The following is a 20895-nucleotide window of genomic DNA, read 5'->3' on the forward strand; positions in this document are numbered from 1 at the left end:
TCAAAATTTATCGTCTTTGCTTGTATTTAAAATCAAATTATAGAATGTCAAGAATTTGAAAGAGAAAAGTAAAATACTTACCTTAAATCTAGAATTTAATCATGAAGGAAGTTCATAGAACAATTGACAATCATTATGCTCAATCCCAAAGCTTCTACTCAATTGGTTAGTGGTTAGTGTCTCGTGCTGATAACGTGTTATGAAACAATAAAAGTAGATGAACAATATTGCAGAGAAAGAGAGAGAGAAATTCTTATTGAATTTTGGGATGATTTACAACGGAATAGAACCCTCTATTTATAGGGAGAGGTTGACTTAGCCACCAAGTAATAAACCCTAGAATCTCTCTAAATATGGATATTCACCATAAATAGAATTCTATTTATAATACTAGTTAATTTGTTGTTACTTAGGAGTACTACTGTGGGAGACAATTATAATTTTTAGCATTTCCGTCTAAGACAAAAAACAATTTAGCTAATTCTTAAACCAACACATTTGATAAACTATAAGGTTTATCTTTTTTTGGTACCAAAGATAACTAATATATATTAAAACATGCGTACTGGATTTTGATGCTCGTGCATCATATTACATATGCTAATGTTAGCTATACTATCATTACAGTCGTAACTATGTGAGGTATCGCCCCTAGGATTTTCACACTGACGATCCTCTAAACTAGTAGAGACTGCATTTCTGCTACTTAAGTTCTCAAAATAATGTTCAGCAATCTCATTAGATACATGATTATTAACAAAACATATATTGCCGGCTTGGTCATCCAGTTGTTGTACAACTGTGATAGGAACCATGCGCTGAGATGTGAATCCCTGCTGGTCTGCTAACAGTTGAGTTGAGACGGAAGACGGTGGTTTAATAAAAATGTGTAACACAGCAGCAAGTGGCATTCTACTTCCTAGCTTTGCAAGATGGTCTGCTACCCCATTTTGCTCCTTGTAAGTATGCATGACCACTGGATCATGGGGTATCATCAGGAGGTACCTGCAATCTAAAATTAAGTTAGAATACTTTAAGGTTTTAAGTTAGAATACTTTGAGGTTTCACTGCCCAGTAGTGTAATTACCTCCTTTGCATCTATTTTCACTTCCAGTGGTAGCAGTCGTAGTTGTATGGCTAAACTTAAGCCTTTGATGAGTGATTGCAATTCAGCAGATAGACAATGCACATGAGGAACTGTGCCAGCAAATCCCACCATCCACTCACCCATGTGATTTCTAATGACCCCTCCAATTCCATCTGTGTCCATTGCTGAAGAAGTTGCCCCATCCGTATTGAGTTTATAATAATTTATCCTTGGTGGAATCCATCTTAGATGTAACGGCACCCTATTAGTTTGCATGTATTTTGAGCCTACCATGTATGCATGTTCTATAGCCTGAGTTAAAACATTGCAGGGATTTGGCTTTTGTTCTTTATGCTCATATATGTTTTTATTACGAGTTGTCCAAAGATGCCAAAGACTTGTAGCTAGGAAAGTTTTTGAATTTACTTTATGAGGAAAATTAATTCCTTTATAGTTTATGCGCTTATTCAACCAATGAATAGGGGCAACATTGAGTGAAATTTTTGTGGGAAAGTTTTGTAATCCTATGGAGTTCCAGTATTGTTTAGCGTAAGAGCAATGAAGCAGAATATGATTTATTGTTTCTTGATTAGCAAGGCAGAAAATGCAATTAGGACTTATAGGAATTCCTATGTAGTTTAGGTAATGAAGCATAGGTAATCTATTATGAAGAACCAACCATAAAAAACTTCTAATCTTTAGTTGAACAGGCAGGTTCCATACCCATTGAAAGTCATTGCAAAAGACTGCTGAATATTTGCCATTGTCAATTAGTTCTTTGTACATAGTTTGCACAGTGAACTTACCACTAGTTGTTAGTCCCCATAGAAGTTGATCATGTTGTTATGCATTGATGGAGATGTATTGTCTGTTTATTATTGATTCTATATCAGTAGGAAGTTCAAAACCAAAATTCGTCCAGTCCTATACATTATTTTTGAGAACAGTAGAGACAATATGGATATTATGTGACTTAGGTAGTGGACCTGTAAACATGGATCTCATAGTTGTACCTATCTTAAGCCATAGATCAGACCATAAATTAATATGGGTCCCTGTTCCTAGTCTCCAGTAGATACCCTGTTGACAGTGATGCCAACCCTTTACAATATTACGCCAGGTTGAAGAAGAAGTATAGCCAAGTTTTAGATGAAGGTATTTATTTCGAAGGGTCATTGCCCAAAGTGCTCGAGGATTCTGGAAAGTTCTCCATGCTAGGCTGGCTAGCAAGGCATAATTTTTAGTTCGTAGGTTTTGGATACCCAAACTGCCTTTTATTGTAGGTGTTGTAATTTGCTCCCAATTAAGAAGATGCAATTTTTTTCTTGTGTCAGTGGTACCCCACAAAAATATTTTTTGGTAAGGATTCAATTTATTAATGATATTATTTGGGATATGAACATACTGCATGATATGATTAGGAAGAGAATTGAGGGTTGACTTTATAAGAGTAGTTCTTTCTGCCATAGTTAAAAACTTAGTTTTCTAATCCGCTATTCTATTTTTGAAATTATCAAGCAGAAATTGAAAGTCACTGTTTTGAGGTCGTCCATTAAAAATTGGGAAGCCCAAATATTTTTCAAATGATTGACCCTCCTTTATTGCAAAGGATTGTAACACAAAACTTTTATTAGAAGGGGAGCAGTTATTTGAGAAAAATATTTTAGATTTATCAAAATTTATTTTTTGGCCTGAAATGTGATTGAAGTAGGTAAGAACATCAATAATCAGATGACATCATTGTGTAGTGACCTTAGAGAGCAGTATGATATCATCAGCAAAGAAAATGTGGGAAAGATCTGGACCGTGTTTGGAAATTCGAATTGGTTGACAATGTAGGTAATCTACTGACTGATTAATCATGCGAGAGAGTATTTCCATACACAATATGAATATGTACGGAGATAAAGGATTCCGTTGTCGAATTCCTTGTGAAGGATTGAAATACGATGTACGTGTTCCATTAATAAGTATTGACGTTGTTGTAGTAGTAACACAAGACATTATTAACTCTGTAAGGGAGGTTGGAATATTAAAATATAAAAGAGTTTTCCTTATGAAAGACCACTCTAACCGATTAAATGCCCTTTCAAGGTCTAATTTAAGAAGCATATAACTTGTTTTGCCTTTCATTTTACGAAAATAGCTAATAATTTCATGAACTATTATAGCATTGCCAGAAGCTCTCTTTCCTTTTGTTGAAAGCTAGATTATGTGGGTCCTATAATCTTAGAAAGAAGAGGTGAAAATGTTGGTTTATGTTTAGTCAACAATGGCATGCTGAAAATGTTGGTTTATGTTTAGTCAACAATGGCATGCCAATTGGAAGAGTTGGTGGAAAGAGTTGGTGTGGATGCTAGGAGGAAGCTTCCTCCTTTGATGTTACCCATGACATCAAGAGGAGGCAGTTTGATGTCACCAATGACATCAAGAGGAGGTCTTTACCTCTATAAATAGATGCACTCCTTCACTTGTAGAAATCATCCCAAAATAATATAATACATTGTAGTGAGTAGAGAGTTAAGAGAGAAATTCTCTTAAGTGTAATTGGGAAATCTCCCATTCCTTTGTTAATATTAAAAAAGGCAATTGTTCTCTGGTGGACGTAGGATTATTTTGATCCGAACCACGTTAAATCTTGTGTTCTTTCTTTTACGTTTCCGCTAACAATTGGTATCAGAGCGACATGATTCTTTAACGATCCAAGGAGAAAGAACAAGCAAATATGAGTTCCATGAAGTTTGAAATTGATAGATTTAATGGACGCAACAACTTCAATATCTGGAAGATCCAGATGATGGCGTTACTGCGGAGGGAAGGTTCAATCCATGCTATTGATGGAAAGTATCCTAAGGATATATCAACTCCCGACAAGGAGAAGATTGAAGGGGATGCATTGAGTGCAATCCAACTATCCCTTGCACCTAACGTGCTTTGTGAAGTGAGTACGGATACCGAAGAGACGGTCAAACAGTTGTGGGAAAATCTAGAAGGGCTATACCAAGACCGATCAGTGACAACAAGAATGTTGTTACAACGGCGTCTTTACACATTTAAGATGGGGTCAGGTACTTCGTTACAAGATCATTTAGATGTGTTTAATAAACTTGTCATGGACTTACAGATTGCAGGAATTAAAAGGGAGGAGGAGACGCTTGCATGTGCTTTGCTATTTTCATTGACTTCAGGATATTGTGATATTGAGAATTCAATGATGTATAGCAAGGAGCCTATCAAGCTTGAGCAAGTGCGGCAGACACTTAACTCTAGTGATGTGCGGAGGCACATTGAAGGAGATAGAGATGACCAGGCAAGTGGCCTCTTTGTAAGAGGCCGGACTAGCCAACAGGGAAAGACCAAATCAAAGCACAGATCAAAGTCTCGTGTGAACAAGAAGAATACAGAGTGTTGGGGTTGTGGCAAGAAGGGGCACTTTGAACGAGATTGCCCAATGTCAAAGTCCAAGGAAAAGGCGAGTGCATCTACAGTTGAACAGGTACATAATTTTGATAATGATTATGTACTAACAACATCGTGTAATAATAATAGTAGTTATGAAAACAAATGGGTGTTAGACTCTGCTTGTACTCTGCATATGACATTCCAAAAAGACTGGTTTAGCAGCTACGAGAAAAGTGGAGGAACCGTAGTAATGGGCAATAATGCAACTTGTGCAATAATTGGCATTGGCTCAGTTCGGGTTCGCTGCCATGATGGAATCGTTAGGACTATTACACAAGTCCGTCATGTTCCTGATCTGAAGAAGAATTTGATCTCCTTGGGTACTCTGGATGAACAAGGCTACAGGTACATGAGCGAAGCAGGAACTATGAAGGTGACTAAAGGTTCTTTAGTCATGCTGAAAGGCAAGCTGGAGAACGGCCTTTACACATTGGCCGGAAGCACCATTGTTGGCTCTGCAAATGCATCTACAATGCAGTTATCTAATGATGACAAGGCAAGACTATGGCACATGAGACTGGGTCATATGAGCGCACGTGGACTGGAGATGTTGAGTAATCGTAAACTTTTGGAAGGTGAGAAGATCAGCACGCTTGACTTCTGTGAGCACTGCGTTCTAGGGAAGCAGAAGAAGGTCAGCTTCAGCACTGGCAAACACAAGACAAGAGGAGTGCTAAACTACATCCATTCAGATTTATGGGGTCCTTCTAAACTTCCATCGAAGGGCGGAAAGAGGTATCTTCTCATTTTTATTGATGATTTCTCACGAAAGGTTTGGGTGTATTTTTTGAAGGCAAAAAGTGATGCATTTGAAGCATTTAAAGAGTGGAAGATTTTGATTGAAAATCAAATGGAGCGGAAAATCAAGTATCTTCGCACAGACAATGGCTTGGAGTTTTGCAATGAAGAGTTTAATGAATTTTGCAAGGTTCATGGGATCTCAAGACATAGGACTGTCAGGCATACCCCACAGCAGAATGGAGTTGCCGAGAGAATGAACAGAACTCTTCTTGAAAAGGCTCGTTGTATGCTCCTACAAGCCAAAATGTCCAAAGTATTTTGGGCTGAAGCAGTTCACACTGCTGCTCATATTGTCAATCGATCTCCAGCATCGGCAATTGACTTTAAGACTCCGAATGAGGTATAGTCAGGTGAACCCTCTAACTATTCATACTTACGAGTATTTGGGTGTCCAGCTTATTATCACGTTAATGAAGGAAAGCTTGAACCAAGGGCTAAGAAGTCCATATTCGTAGGATATGTGGATGGAGTAAAAGGGTACAAACTTTGGTGTTTGTCTTTACTCAAATTTATAGTTAGTAGAGATGTCACCTTCGATGAATCCTCTATACTTGATCCCCGTAAAGTTTCCGTGGAGTTTTCAGGAAACAAGAACAACGAGCAGGTGGAGCTTCCGGTGGAGCTTGCCAAGGAAAAGGATCAAGAGACTCAGGTTAAAGATGAGTCAGAAGATGTAGGCGTTGAAGAACTTGCTGTCAATGAACCATACACAATTGCGAAGGGGAGGGAGAAAAGGCAGACACGAGAACCGGAACGCCTTATAAATCAAGCAAACTTGATTGCATATGCGTTCGTAGCTGCACAAGAAGAGATTAAAGATCTGGAGCCCTCCTCGTATATTGAAGCAACTTCTTGCAAGGATGCCGCACAATGGCGGTTAGCCATGACTGAAGAGATGGAGTCTCTTCACAAGAATCAGACATGGGTCTTAGTGAAAAGACAAAAGGGGAAGAGGACAGTTGGATGCAAGTGGGTCTACCGAAAGAAAGAGGGAATTCCTGAAGTGGAAGATGCTAGGTTCAAGGCGAGATTGGTTGCAAAAGGTTTCAGCCAAAAGGAGGGAATTGACTACAATGAGATTTTCTCTCCGGTCATGAAGCATAGCTCAATTCGCGTGCTACTAGCATTGGTTGCACAATTTGACTTGGAGCTTCAACAGCTTGATGTCAAAACTGCTTTCTTACACGGTGATCTAGAAGAGACAATCTATATGGATCAACCTGAAGGTTTCCTAGCTGAGGGAAAAGAAGATCATGTATGCCAACTAAAGAAGTCTTTGTATGGTTTGAAGCAATCCCCTAGACAGTGGTACAAGAGGTTTGATGCATTCATGACTACACATGAATTCTCAAGGAGTGCATTTGATAGTTGTGTGTATCACAAGAAGATGTCTGGTAACTCAATGATTTATTTACTGTTGTATGTTGATGATATGCTTATTGCTGCTAACAACATTACAGAGATAAATGCTTTGAAGAAACTATTGAGTAAGGAATTTGACATGAAGGATTTAGGAGCTGCAAAGAAAATCCTTGGTATGAAGATTTCAAGAGAAGACGATGTTGTACATCTTTCTCAGAAGAGGTATATTGAAAGGGTTCTCGAGAGATTCAATATGCAAACGTGCAAGCCTGTAAGTACATCATTAGCTCCTCATTTTAAACTTTCAGAGTCACAAATGCCTCAGTCTGAGGATGAGGTGGAGCATATGTCAAAGATTCCTTATGCCAGTGCAGTTGGTAGTATTATGTATGCTATGATATGCACACGTCCAGATATTGCTCAATCTGTAAGTGTGGTAAGTAGATACATGTCCAACCCAGGAAAGAGGCATTGGGAAGCTGTCAAGTGGATATTGAGATATCTCAAAGGAGCTTCTGGTGTTGGTCTTACCTTTCGAAAAAGTGGTACAGGTATTTCAATTCTCGGTTATGTGGATTCTGACTATGCAGGAGATCTTGACAGAAGAAGGTCCACAACTGGATACATCTTTACCCTCGTTGGCAGTGCCGTCAGTTGGAAGTCGACTTTGCAGTCGATTGTCGCTTTGTCTACGACAGAAGCAGAATACATGGCAGCAGCGGAGGCGGTAAAGGAAGCTATCTGGTTGAAAAGTTTAGTAGCAGAATTGAGTTTGGTTCAGCTGGAATCAACTCTTAGATGTGATAGTCAGAGTGCTATTCATCTAATGAAAAATCAGAGATTTCATGAGCGAACTAAACACATTGATGTCATATTTCATTTTGTTCGAGATGTTATTGATGAGGGAACTATCAAGGTCGTGAAGGTTATCACAGACGATAATGCTGCAGACATGTTGACCAAGATAGTCCCGCTCGCTAAGTTTGCACACTGCAAGGACTTGGCGGGGGTGTGCATCAACTGATGCAACTCCGAAGAGAACAGTTGCTAGGTGGAGGTGGTATGTTCAACAATGGTTTGATTCTTCTTGTTTCTTACAACGGGGTTGCCCAGTAAGCTTAGAAGTTTTGGCCAGAGTTGTTCACACGCTCGAAACGTAAACCAAGGTGGAGATTGAAAATGTTGGTTTATGTTTAGTCAACAATGACATGCTGAAAATGTTGGTTTATGTTTAGTCAATAATGGCATGCCAATTGGAAGAGTTGGTGGAAAGAGTTGGTGTGGATGCTAGGAGGAAGCTTCCTCCTTTGATGTCACCCATGACATCAAGAGGAGGTAGTTTGATGTCACCAATGACATCAAGAGGAGGTTTTTACCTCTATAAATAGATGCACTCCTTCACTTGTAGAAATCATCCCAAAATAATACAATACATTGTAGTGAGTAGAGAGTTAAGAGAGAAATTCTCTTAAGTGTAATTGGGAAATCTCCCCTTCCTTTGTTAATATTAAAAAAGGCAATTGTTCTCTGGTGGACGTAGGATTATTTTGATCCGAACCACGTTAAATCTTGTGTTCTTTCTTTTACGTTTCCGCTAACAAGAGGCTTAAGCCTGTTAACAATTATTTTAGTAATTAATTTATAAATAGTATTACACAGACTTATAGGCCTATATTGTTGAATAGTTTGTGCACGCTTGACTTTTGTACGATTGAGGTCAGGGGGAATGATTTTATCAGTGAAAATTTATTTGCAAAACTGGATAACTTTAGGGCCTACTTCATTCCAATATTTAAGGTAGAAGAATGGATGTAGACCATCCGGACCAGGTGCCTTATAAGGCTTGAATCCTTTCAGGGCTTGAGTAATTTCAACATCAGTAGGAATAGCCTGTAGGATTTGATAATCAGTATGCTCCATTATATTAGAAGGAGCAACCTGAAGATTAGATGTAGAAAGCGTATGATCTGTGGCAAATAAATGTTGGTAGTAATCAAATATTTGCTTATGTATATCATCAGTGTTAAAAGTCCAATTTCCTATTGTATCTTGTAAAGCGGTAATCCTATTTTTTCTTCTTATCTATAGTGTAGTCATATGGAAAAACTTAGTATTTGCATCACCATCATTTAGCCAAGATATCCGAGATTTAAGTTTCCAAAATCTTCTTTTAAATGCAGAATGTTACTATAATCAAGAGTTAATTGTTGCTCTAGATTTTGAAGGAAATTACTTGTAGGATGGTGAATAGAAGACTGAATGCCCATGAGTCTAGCTAGTAACTTACCTTTACTCGTGAAGATGTTTGCAAAAGTGTACTTATTCCAGTGTAAAGCAGCCTCTTGGAACTGTTTTGTAGTGCTAAGGAGGTATGCACTATCTCAAACCTCATGTACTAGTTGTTGGAATTGAGGGTGTGTTGTCCACACTGTCTCAAAGTGATAGATTTTCTTATAATAGGGTCATCTAGATTCTAGTGTTAATAATAGCGGACAGTGGTACAAGTGTGTGATAAATGTTGAACCGTTGCCTCAGGATATATGTTAAACCATTCATAGTTCACTAAAATACAGTCTAGGCATTCTAAAATTGTGTAACCATAACGGCGTTTATTAGTCCACGTGTACCTACTCCTCCCAAACCCTAAATTTATCAAATTACAAGCATTTATAAAATTGTTGAAATTATCCGTTTCACTATTACTTATTGGTAGACCCCAAACTTTTCCCGCACACTAAGTATTTTAGTCCCCTCCTATTATCCAAGGACCAATTACATAATTTTCCTTAAAATATCGTATGCTATCCCATAGTGTATTTCTATCAGCATAAGAATTAGTAGCATAAATCCCAGATAATAACCATTTAGGAGTGGAAGGGCATACCTGAACAAGAAAATGGATTTCCTGTTCTGACATTCTTAGTTCTTCCACATTAATGAGTGTGTCATGCCATAACACTACCATCCACCTATGAGCCCATTCGCAGGCACCTGCGACATGTGAGTAAACTGAAAATCGTCACGAAAAACTGTGTGATCCTGCATGCGTGTCTCCAAAAGTATAGCCAAAGCTGGCCTATGATTGTCCAATAAAGATCTAAAGTGGCATCTAAACTCAACATTATGAGAATCCCTGCAATTCCAAATGATAAAATACATGCAGTTAGGGGAAAAAGTAACCCTTTCAGTTGGAACTAGAATCTGGTGATTGACAGCCTCCATGACTATCTTTCCCTGATCCTCTACTACATGAATCGGTCAAAGCGTTGGAGTTATGACCATGACATATTTTCCGTCCTCTTGATTTGTCATTAGCCGGGAATTGAGACAGCATGTGACTAACTCTGGGGGGCATTTCAGTATGAACTTTTTTTTTTCGTACTGCTCTTTGAGGTTGTAAAGATGAATGCCTTTTAGCCACAAGTATTCCGTGCGAGTTTCCTTCATCTCTGCCAGTATAGCCATCAACTCCTAATTTGTTTGCATATATAGTATGTTTGGAGATTGTGGTGGTGATGGTGAGCGACTCATTTGTGGAGTCAGTAGATCGTTTGGACTGATGGGGTTGAGTATGGTGACAAAGGGTTGAATAAGTCGATCGGTTGAAACCAAGGGGCATATATCTGTCCCCGGTGGTGTGGAGGATAGAACGGGAGCAGATGCATATGAGAGTTGACATATGGGGTCGGTGGGTGCATGTGATACACCCACTGTGGTTACTGTGAAGTTGATGCTTGATGGTCCAGTAGTAGTGGAGTCTGAGTTGTGTACCACTGTGTTTGAGCATATGCCTCCATCCCCCATCTCATTCCCTCCGTTACAATTTCTTCCAAGTGCGTTGGATTTTGGGCTATGAGATCTTCCTAATTGTTGAGCTCTAAGGTGAAGATCACAGCATAGCCGTGGAGCCCCATATCCAGCCAAGATTGTAATGGCTGGTCCGCCATATGAGGTTGAGAAGTGTAAATCAGTGGCGTTGATGGGTGTAGAACTTGTGGGCCTTGCATGATCAGATGAGGTAGATGAAAAAATTAATTATTGTGGTGAATCTGTTCTCTTAAGTAGCTGTGGTAGTGTGTGTTGGTGAAGTTCGGGCGCTGCATGATTTTTGGGTGAAGATGAAAGCTTGGGTGACTTTGCGTTAGAAGATTGTATCGAAGGAATTTTAGAGGAAGAGATAACTTCTTCAGAAATTATAGTAAAATTATTAAGTGGTCTAGTAGAGTGTTTTGAAGAGGATGTGGGGATGGTGTATTGATAAGGGTCTTCACATGGAGTGTAATCATTAGAGAATATAGAAGTTGGAGAAACAGTAGCTTCATAGGCTACTCTAGCATGCATATTATTTTGGTTAAATAATAGTTGTAGAGGTAAATTGGATTATGTATGTTGGTTATTAGAAGGTGTATTCGTGTTTGATTGGTCAGGCATGGTGGCTAGGTTAATATTATGCAGATTGACCTGACGTGTCTGTTGGTGGTCAATTAACGTGTGTGAGTTATTTTTTGATTGAAGGGTATCTTGGGTGGACATAGTAATAGGGTTGTGGTAAGTATTATTTTATATGTCAAATTTTGCTTTATTATGTAGCCCATTAGGCCCATCCGAATAAGTCTCAGAATTGCAAAATGTTTGGAGAGGCATCATGGATACTGATAGGTGGAAGAGTCGTATTGTCCTTGTTGGAAGTTAATGGTGTATTAGAAGTTTCATTTTTAACTAAGGTAGTATCCATGTCATCTGAAATATATTGAAATTGGTTAGAAATTTGATTGGGATGGGTAGTTAAGTCGTTAGAGTAATAGTTAGTTTGGGCCTTGTTTAGCCCATTAGGTATAGAAAACTTACCTGCTCCCACCGACAATATGCTAGGTTCCGCCTCCATTGAATTCCTCATGGTTGAACTTGCATGTTTTTGTAGTCGGTTATTATTCCTCTTTGGAAAAGTAACTGTTTGCCACTTTGCTGATTGAAGTTTGATTGTAGGGTTTGATGTATATTGAGATTTAGTAGTAGGGGTTGAAGCAAAAGGAGAACTTGAGGTGTTTGTGATGAGAGATGTTGTGGTTGTTTGCTTTTGAAAAGAGCAGTGTATTAAAGCATATCCAAATCTTCCACATGCAGTACAAAGTAGATTAAGTCCTCATATTGGATGGTTTGTTTATGGTTGCCAATATGAAGATGTGTTTTGAGAGGTTTTTTAAGTGGTACCTCAATGCAAATCCGTGCATACCTGCCCTTAGAAGTAGTTGTTGTGCAGGTATCAACTTTTAGCAATTTACCCAATTTCACTTCCACTCGGTGTAAATTTTCTATATCGTAAAACTCAGCAGGGAGTTCAGGAAGTCGTACCCATATAGCAGAGTTCGTTAGTTGAGTGTTAGAGGCAATAAACTTAGGTTCCCACTGTCTCACAGATAGAAAATGGCTGAGAACAAATCAGGGACCCCTATGAAGTGCTTTTTGCAGATTTTCTTCTTTCTGGAATTTGATAAGGAAAAATTCTGACCCAAGATCAATTAAAGACATGTTTTTAGAAGGTTTCCACAGGGAAATAAGTTTTATTTTCAGCAGTTGATGACCAATTATTTTCCCAAACACTTTAACGATGACTGATAATTTCCAAGGCGTATATAGTCGTGATTTATCAACAGTAGATAGAGGAATAAATAAATCTTCATCAACCTCAATAGTAGTGGTTTCATTAGAGAAATCCACATACGGTTGTTGAGGAAGTTGACTATCAGTACTGGAAATTGATGAGTTGTTTTAGATCAGCGTTTGCAAAAATATTTTCTGTTGGCCTAGGGGAGGGGAAGAGTCATCAATCTGCATTTTTCCTATATCAGGTGGTTCTTGGGAAGGTTGCAAAGGGAATTTAATAGAGTTATGATCCATTAGTTGTTTTTGGGAAAACATGAACGAAGGTAAGGAAGCGTGATAGTAGAGTTATTTAGAAAGAGAAGGTCTCACATCTCTCTATACTTTTATGTTTTGAGATTTTAAACTATACGGTTTATCGTCTAGCGGTAATAGTGAGAATCTCCCACATAATAAATAAGGATTCAATTCTCACTATTATTCTTCCCCTTTCTCATTCCTTGTTCCACCCATATAATAAAAATAATTTAGAAGAACGTTAAATGAAAATTAAAACGTTGGTTAATTGGATAAATCCTTATTTAGCTAAGTCCCATTTCATAAAAAGTCATTGTTTAATTAATGACATTTCTGTTGTGAGCTCCTCCATTTTGCCATAACACATCTTTTCAGTTGAAGGTTCAAATTTACCCTTGATATATTTGGTTTATTTATATTTGTTCCGATGTATTTACCCTTCGATCCATTAAAGCCCTGCATCGTTAATTCTGTCGCTTATTTGGCCCTCGTTGTAACAGTTGTCTACCTTGACTCTAAGCATTGGTCGAAGCCACTCAAACCAACAAAATATTAAAATTTACCTCTAAACTATCAAAGTAGTTTGTATCTATCCTATGCAATAATTAAAATATGTTCTTTAACAATTGAAAAGAAAAGAGAAAGAAAAATTAATTCAATTAGTCGCCCACCCAACTACTTAAATTAGAAATAGCCAATGGAGGTATAATATATGCATAATTTGTGTATCATGTATGTATAATAAATATATCATCTATGTATATGACTAGAAAAAGCAAAAAATAATTATGGTTAGCTGTTTATGTAAAGATCCCTTGAAAAAATCCAAATATACTCATGTACAATTTAAAATATTCAAATTTACCCCTACGTGGCTTGACCAACGGAAAACCATTAACGGAAACTAATAGGAGGGACATATTTGTGACGAAAGATAACAATGGAGCTTTTTTGAGTGAAAAGGGAAACGAATCAAATATATAAAACAAATTGCAAATGTTAGGTGTATAATTAGTTATTTTCTCTACCAAATATGAATTTATGATGGGGCATTTGCATCTATACCTATTTTTTGGGTCACATTTTAACTTGTGCCCGTTTTGCAAAAAAAATTACAAGCGTACTCACTTTTTTGCGTAACTCCAGCATACAAGGCTGAAGTAGCAAAGACAATCACGCAAAACTTCAACATTTTAGTAGACGGGCGTGAAGTAGCAAAAATTGTTGAACCAAGTGTGCTGAAGTTTTTGTTTGTAATTGCTGAACTTAAGCATAGTAGCTGAAGTTTTGTTCTCTATTTCCTGAAGTTTTTGTTGGTAATTGCACTAAATAAGCTGAAGTTTTTTTGGTCCTGGATTCATTAGTTTTGTCATTAAGCTTTTTCAAAAACTTCAGCAGAAGATGCTGAAGTTATTTAGTTCATTTATCATAACTTTAGCATTAAATAAGCTGAAGTTTTTTTGTCCTGTATTCATTAGTTTTGTCATTAAATTTTTTCAAAAACTTCAGCAGAAAATGCTGAAGTTATTTAGTTCATTTATAAAATTTTTAGCACTAAATAAGCTGAAGTTTTTTTGTCCTGGTTTCATTAGTTTTGTCATAAAGCTTTTTCAAAAACTTCAGCAGAAGATGCTAAAGTTATTTAGTTCATTTATAAAAACTTCAACACTATATAAGCTGAAGTTTTTGAAAAAACTTTCTAACATATTAGATAAATAATCACATTATTCTTTCATATTATATTACTACTATAAAATAATCAGATTGCCAACAATATCTAAATCAAAAATTTTGGAAACAATAAACGTGAAAAGAACATAATTACGTGAAAATATTCACAAATTATTGTCTACTAACTTACGTAATTATTTATAATTTATTTTTAAATAATCTGATAAACATACTTATAGCAATCATCCCATGAACTGAAGTTTCATAGCAGCACCAACAGCAGCTTAGGCTGCTTATCAGGCAGATTGGGCGGTTATTTACTTTTAACAATTTGACTTATCGGTTATCGACTTTTAAATGTATTAATCCGCTAGCCACCCGATAAACTATCGGACGGATTGGTATCGATTTAGCTCTTATCGGCCTAATTCAATCTACATACGAAACACTTTATATATGACTTTTAAGAATATATTCTGCTGTTATAGCACTTAAGCATAAGCCTTTCCATGCACTTCATGTGTTGAACTTTCGTTTTATACCATTATGTCTCAACTTAGTTCTGCTTCTTTTAAATGCATATAAATTTACAAATTAAACAGTTACTGATATGAATATTGTACCTATATAACTTTCCATGTCGATTTTCACTTTGTCATTTACCATTATATTTGACATTGAACTTTACGCAATGAACTCTTTGGCAGAGTAGGGAGTGTCCACTTACTGGAGGCACCAGTGCTTCATCCAGTAACTACTTTGTAAAATACAAATTTACTATGCGTTATATATAAACTTTCTGCCTTTTGTAAAGTAATTAACAAGGATTATGTTACATATTTTTCATAATTATGATTATTTAGGAATTAGGCGTTAGAACTTAGAGATAGAGTACTGGAAGAGTGGAAGACTGAAGTGGAAGGGTTTTCAATATTTAATATATATATATATATATTCTTAACGGGTTAACTGATTATCCGTTAAGAAAAATGAATAATCTACCCCCAAACCATTAATTTGTTAATGAAAAAATTTTAATCCGTTCCCCGCCCGTTAAATCGTTAACCCGATACCGATAAGCCATTAAGCTTCGATTTCGGTTTCGGTTCGGTTTTGAACACCCCTAGCAACAGCAGAAGAAAGAAGAAGAAGAAGAAGGAGGAGGATGAGGAGGAGGATGAGGAGAAGTAGGAGGAGAAATGGGGCTGAAGTTATTTAAAAAGTAGGTACAAATTAAAAAATTTTAAAAAATAAGTATAGGTTAAACGGGGGCGACCAAACAGGACGCCCCCCGCAATTTTTACATTTATGACTGACTCATTATCTGGGGTTAATGGATTGGAAAAAAGAAAAATATGGGTTGGGTCTGAAAATACTAGTTGTGTCTAACCATCTAGGCTTTTGATTTACAAATTCGTTTGACAAAGTCCACATGAATGTTAGGCCCATTAGAAAAGAAGTTCTGAAAAGAAATTCCAAAAACTGAAAACTGAGACTCAATTTAGATAGAATGACATCAGGTAGCCACTTTAAATGGCTGATATTTATAAGTTAGCCAGCATGTCCTGAATTTTAGTTTTTTAGTTCAAATTTTTAGGATAAAAATATCCTGAATTGTACTGAAATTAAGATAGCTAATTTAAAATTTTGTAATAAAATAAGTATTGATTAATTTCTAAATAGTATTCCTAAGAATAACTATCCGTGCACTTGTCCCTGCTATCCAAGACATTATTATGAAGTTTCACTTGCGGCAATTCGATTATTGTAGTTTCGAACTCTAGGAGACTTTCATGGAATTTCACTTGCTGTGTTTCGAACTCTAGGAAAATATTCTTGAAGCTCTTGTGACTATTTCTCCACTACTTTCCCTTAAATTGTGACTATTTTTCAACTCTTTCATTCTCTTGTGTTTTATTTTTACATTTCAATTAAATAGAATTGAAAATTTTAATTAAATTTCTGGAGTTTAACATTATGTAAAATCAATTTTATCTATTTTCATCAACAAAGTTAATTTTTATGTCATTATTCATAATTTGACTCTTATATCACGTTTTGAAAATATTTTCCAATTTTCTCATGTTTGGTTGGTTTAAATATTGTGGAAAATATTTTTCTTATGAACTTATTTTCCTGCAATTGGAGGAAAATGTTTTCCTTATCAAGAGAAGAGAAAACATTTTCCAAAACTCCTTCTCAACCTTCCTTACCCTCACCAATCCACCCTGCTCCCTCTCTCCAAAATTTATTTATTATTTTTTTTTTAAAATTTCAGTTTTTCCGTTGCCATCCACCCACTGCCCCTCCACCCCCACCCCCTCCCGCAAAAAAAATTTATTTTTTTACTTTATTTTTTGTTTGCAATTTCAAATTTATATTTTTTCGTTTTTCTACACCAACCACCCCCTCACATGCCCCACCTCCCCACCCCCTCACCTGCCCTCCTCCCCCACACCTTCCCAATTTCACCCCCACCCCGCACAAAAAAAAAAAAATTTAAAATATTTTTCAGTTTTAGATATTTTATTTATCGGTTTAAAGGTTCAAAATTTTACAAGTTTCAATGTTATGAGATCAGAGGTTTATGTGTTTGGAAGTTTACGGGTTCGAAATTCTGCGGTTTCGAAAGTTTAGCGGTTCGAAAGTTTATGAAATTTGTGAGTTCGGAAGGTTGTTGGTTTGAAAGTTTATGACTTCATATTTATTATATCTAAATTATTTATGAATACTTTTGAGAAGTTATTTTTCTTAATTTATGTACCAAACACCGAAAAATAAATTAAATTACTATTTGTTTTCCGAGAAAACATTTTCCGTTGTAGCAAACACACCCTTTATACAAATATGTTTTCCTCAAAATAAATAGGTAGAATCTTGGCCGAAAAGAACTCATAATTCCTTTTCCAACTACAAAAAGGTTTTGGAGCTTTACCTTGGTTTTAAAAACTAACGAAAAGGCTTTACCAATTCCTTTCGGATTAGGTATGATTTCCAACTTGTATAAAGGTTTTGGAGCTTTACCTTGCTCTTAAAAACTTACAACGTATTTGGTTGCTCTTTTTGGTGAAAGTAACAGCAGTTATTTTTGAGAGGGAACGGAGATAACAGCAGAGAATGGATTCTTCCATTTCCACCGTGGAGGGCGGCGCGTCGCTTCCTTCGACGGGGACTGATGCGACAAAGCGCCGTGTTACTTATTTCTACGACCCTTACATCGGCGACTATTACTACGGTCTGGGCCATCCAATGAAGCCACACCGTATTCGCATTACCCAAAATCTTGTTTGTCACTACAACCTTCATCGCCGAATGGAGATCACTCGCCCGTTCCCGGCGAGTGCGGACGATATTCGTTGGTTCCACTCGCCGGACTACGTCGACTTTCTCTCTTCCGTTTCACCGGAGAGTCTTTACTACCAGACACATGACGACCACGACCTTAAACGCTTCAACCTCAGAGAAGATTGCCCAGTTTTTGATGGACTTTTTGGTTTTTGTCAAGCTTCTGCCGGTGGTTCCATTGGCGCCGCCGTTAAGCTTAATAGACAAGATGCTGACATAGCTATCAATTGGGCTGGGGGATTGCACCATGCAAAGAGAACCGGGGCTTCCGGATTTTGCTATGTTAATGATATTGTTCTTGGAATTCTTGAACTTCTCAAGGTCCACAAGGTAAATATACATCTCCTTATGCTCTGTTTTTCTTGTTTTATTTGTTTCTTTGCTCTCACGAAAGTAAACTCTTTTTATGGTCTTGTTTGTAGTGGTGCACTGTGGTATATGAAAGGACAAACACTTTTTCCTAATTTGTAATTATGAATTTAATGTGACACCCCATGTTTATGTTGAATATATTGACTACATACTGTTTGCTAGGCACTTTTATAGACACTAAATCAAGATAGTTTGCTCTAAGGGGTGAGGCCTTTATTTATTCGTATTGTTGTTGAGACTCACTTGGATTTGCTTTGATGAATATTAAGAGAAGAACTTTTGAATGTGCTTCTTCTTTTGAGTTTGTAAGGGGGATATGTTAATAATAGGTCTTGCGGATGTTTAAAAGTATTAAAGATAGTACTATTAAATTCAGTATAATATTACAGATTGTTTTGTCTTGTTGTCTGTGAAGAAGTACCTTCTCTGATAATTTTGGTGATTACCATTAAAAATAAGAGGTTTTTATGTAGGTCACACTTTAATCGGATGGATCGAGTAATTTGGACGCCAAAATAATTATCTGATATGTTTTTCTAAAATTGAAACTTAATTGATCACTCATGGTTTCTGTAGCTATTGAGGAATTTTATAGAACTCCAATAACTGTTGTGTCAATTGTCGATAAGCATTGCTTGTAGGCCATAGATGTATAGCATAGTTTGCTTCAATTGTCTCTTTTGCCATAAGCGCACTTTAACATTCTCAATGTTGTTGTGTGCAGCGTGTGTTGTATATAGATATCGATGTTCACCACGGAGACGGAGTTGAGGAGGCTTTTTATACCACGGATCGGGTTATGACAGTGTCTTTTCATAAGTTTGGGGACTTCTTTCCTGGTACAGGACATATAAAAGACATTGGTGCAGGTTCTGGGAAGTACTATGCCTTAAACGCTCCTTTGAATGATGGGATTGATGATGAAAGTTTTCGTCGTCTATTCCGTCCCATAATCCAAAAAGTAATGGAGGTCTATCAACCTGAAGCCGTGGTTCTTCAATGTGGTGCTGATTCACTAGCTGGAGACAGGTTGGGCCTTTTCAACTTGTCTGTCAAAGGCCATGCTGATTGCCTTCGATTCCTCAGGTCTTTCAATATTCCTCTAATGGTATTGGGAGGTGGAGGTTACACAATTCGGAATGTTGCTCGGTGCTGGGCCTACGAGGTCTGTCTCTATCTCTATTTTGGTGCTTTTTCCTGTCTTTGGATTTTCACCTATTATTGTTACTTGACATGTAAGTTGCACTAAGATTGAACTTCTTTAATGTTTACAGACAGCAGTTGCAGTTGGAGTAGAGCTTGAGAATAAATTGCCTTACAATGACTATTACGAGTATTTCGGCCCAGATTATACTCTTCATGTTGAACCAATACCCATGGAGAATAAGAATTTGCCCCGGGATTTGGAGAAGATCAGGTAATTTGAATATCATTCTTTTAGGGCGTTGTGTCTTTTAAACTGTCGAAAATACAATTAAATATATGTTTGAAGCTGTATAGGGTAGGCTATTTTCCTTGTTCAATCTTTGTGAAGCATCAGCCAGTGTGAGATCATGAACAAATCTTTTTTAAGTTGCACCCTAACTGTAGACGGAATAATTTTGAGATATAGAGAAACCTCTGTTGGTAGAAAATCCCTAATTTGTCTTGTAACTTATTAAGTAGAGGTCCAACTAAATGGAGTGCAAGTGAGACAAAGGATTTATATTAACTTGAACTAGTTGGGAATTGAGTTGTTATTGTTGTATTATAAAATGTTAGCGTAGATATAGAAAAGTTCCTGTCTTCCTTTTACAGCTATGTTGAACTGGTTAATTTCACATAAGCATTTGCATCCCTCACTATCACACAATTTAACTCGACTAGAGGAATATCGCTAGATTCTGTTTAACTTTTGTTCATGATGTTCAACTCTTTGCATTTCTGTTGCGTTGTTTGGACATGGTATGCGGAGATTCCCCTTTTCTTTTATCAATGTAGAATTTCTGCGTTTTCCTCCTCGTGCCAATTTTCTTTCTTGTTTCTTTCTTTTTTAATTTAAGATGATGGTATTTGACATAAATGGTTGGTGGGTGCAGGAACATGTTGCTGGAGCAACTTTTGCGATTACCCCATGCACCTAGTGTTCCATTCCAAATGGCACCTTCTATTACAGAAGTTCCTGAAGAGGTTAGCTCTAGTTCATCTTCAATATCATTTGATTTTCTATATATGTTACCCGACCTGATCCCACTTGTGGGATTCCACTGCGTTGTTGTTGTTACCCGACCTAATCCCCGTTTAACTACTTGTGTATGCAGAGAGAGGAAGACATAGATCAAAGGCCAAAACCACGGCTATGGATTAAAGAGGAATACGAGTCTTATTGCTGATTAAGATATGTGTACCTTTGAAGTAGTGTCTTCAGTTTCACTAGAATATTTATCTTTGATGTTCAATAGATTCTTGTATCATACATTTGAAGTAGTTTCTTCATCAGTTTGATGTTCAATAGATTCTTGTATCATATTCTTTCTGCATAATCGTTTAGTTGTATCATACATTCATGCACACATTTTATTTGCTATGGTCAATTTTTGCAGAAACAAAAAGAAGAGAACAACTGTTGAAACTGCCCAATAAACTTGCCCCCTAAATTAAACGGAACTATCTTGTATGAAACAAATACAATCAAAAACATATTCCTTCCAACCAAACTTTTACACGAAATGTTGATTGAATTTTTATCTTTTAAATTTATTTTTATATTGAATAAAATGTAGTGTAATTTTTTATTAATATTTAAAATTAATTAAAATTTTGCTTATTAAATCTCTTTTTATTTGAACTATGTCAGAAATTCAAATATTTAGGACTTTAAAAAAGATTATATATTAACAAAAAATATCTAAATTAAT

At 36.7% G+C, this 20895-nt stretch overlaps 1 protein-coding gene and 1 long non-coding RNA gene across 4 annotated transcripts; one reads left to right on the plus strand and one right to left on the minus strand.

Moving 5' to 3' along the window:
* Positions 1–532: 532 nt before the first annotated feature.
* On the minus strand, positions 533–12704 carry LOC142182045 (uncharacterized). 3 transcript variants are annotated; one of them, XR_012710934.1, is made up of 4 exons: positions 11561–12704; positions 9597–9703; positions 1088–1331; positions 533–1005 (listed from the first exon to the last, which is right to left on the minus strand). It is a non-coding gene; the product is annotated as an uncharacterized LOC142182045 (long non-coding RNA). The 3 variants fall into 3 exon arrangements; XR_012710935.1 differs by lacking the exon at positions 11561–12704 and adding an exon at positions 9893–11554; XR_012710933.1 differs by lacking the exon at positions 11561–12704 and having other exon boundaries at positions 9597–11554.
* Positions 12705–17175: 4471 nt separating this feature from the next.
* On the plus strand, positions 17176–20536 carry LOC107830227 (histone deacetylase 6-like). The gene is made up of 5 exons (XM_016657724.2): positions 17176–17956; positions 18723–19163; positions 19273–19415; positions 20077–20167; positions 20299–20536. Exons 1-5 carry the CDS (start codon positions 17399–17401, stop codon positions 20368–20370), a joined length of 1305 nt encoding a protein of 434 aa, XP_016513210.2. The 5' UTR covers positions 17176–17398; the 3' UTR covers positions 20371–20536.
* The last annotated feature ends 359 nt before the right edge of the window (positions 20537–20895 follow it).

This window comes from Nicotiana tabacum, chromosome 6 (genome assembly GCF_000715075.1).
Source record: "Nicotiana tabacum cultivar K326 chromosome 6, ASM71507v2, whole genome shotgun sequence".
NCBI classification, from domain to species: Eukaryota; Viridiplantae; Streptophyta; class Magnoliopsida; order Solanales; family Solanaceae; genus Nicotiana; species Nicotiana tabacum.

What these genes read in the sequence shown, in the direction of transcription:
- LOC107830227 (XM_016657724.2), top strand. Translation starts at nt 17,399, where the DNA reads ATGGATTCTTCCATTTCCACCGTGGAGGGCGGCGCGTCGCTTCCTTCG. An exon ending in CGGGATTTGGAGAAGATCAG is followed by an intron (nt 19,416 to 20,076) that starts GTAATTTGAATA and finishes TGGTGGGTGCAG; the next exon opens with GAACATGTTGCTGGAGCAAC. An exon ending in TTACAGAAGTTCCTGAAGAG is followed by an intron (nt 20,168 to 20,298) that starts GTTAGCTCTAGT and finishes TTGTGTATGCAG; the next exon opens with AGAGAGGAAGACATAGATCA.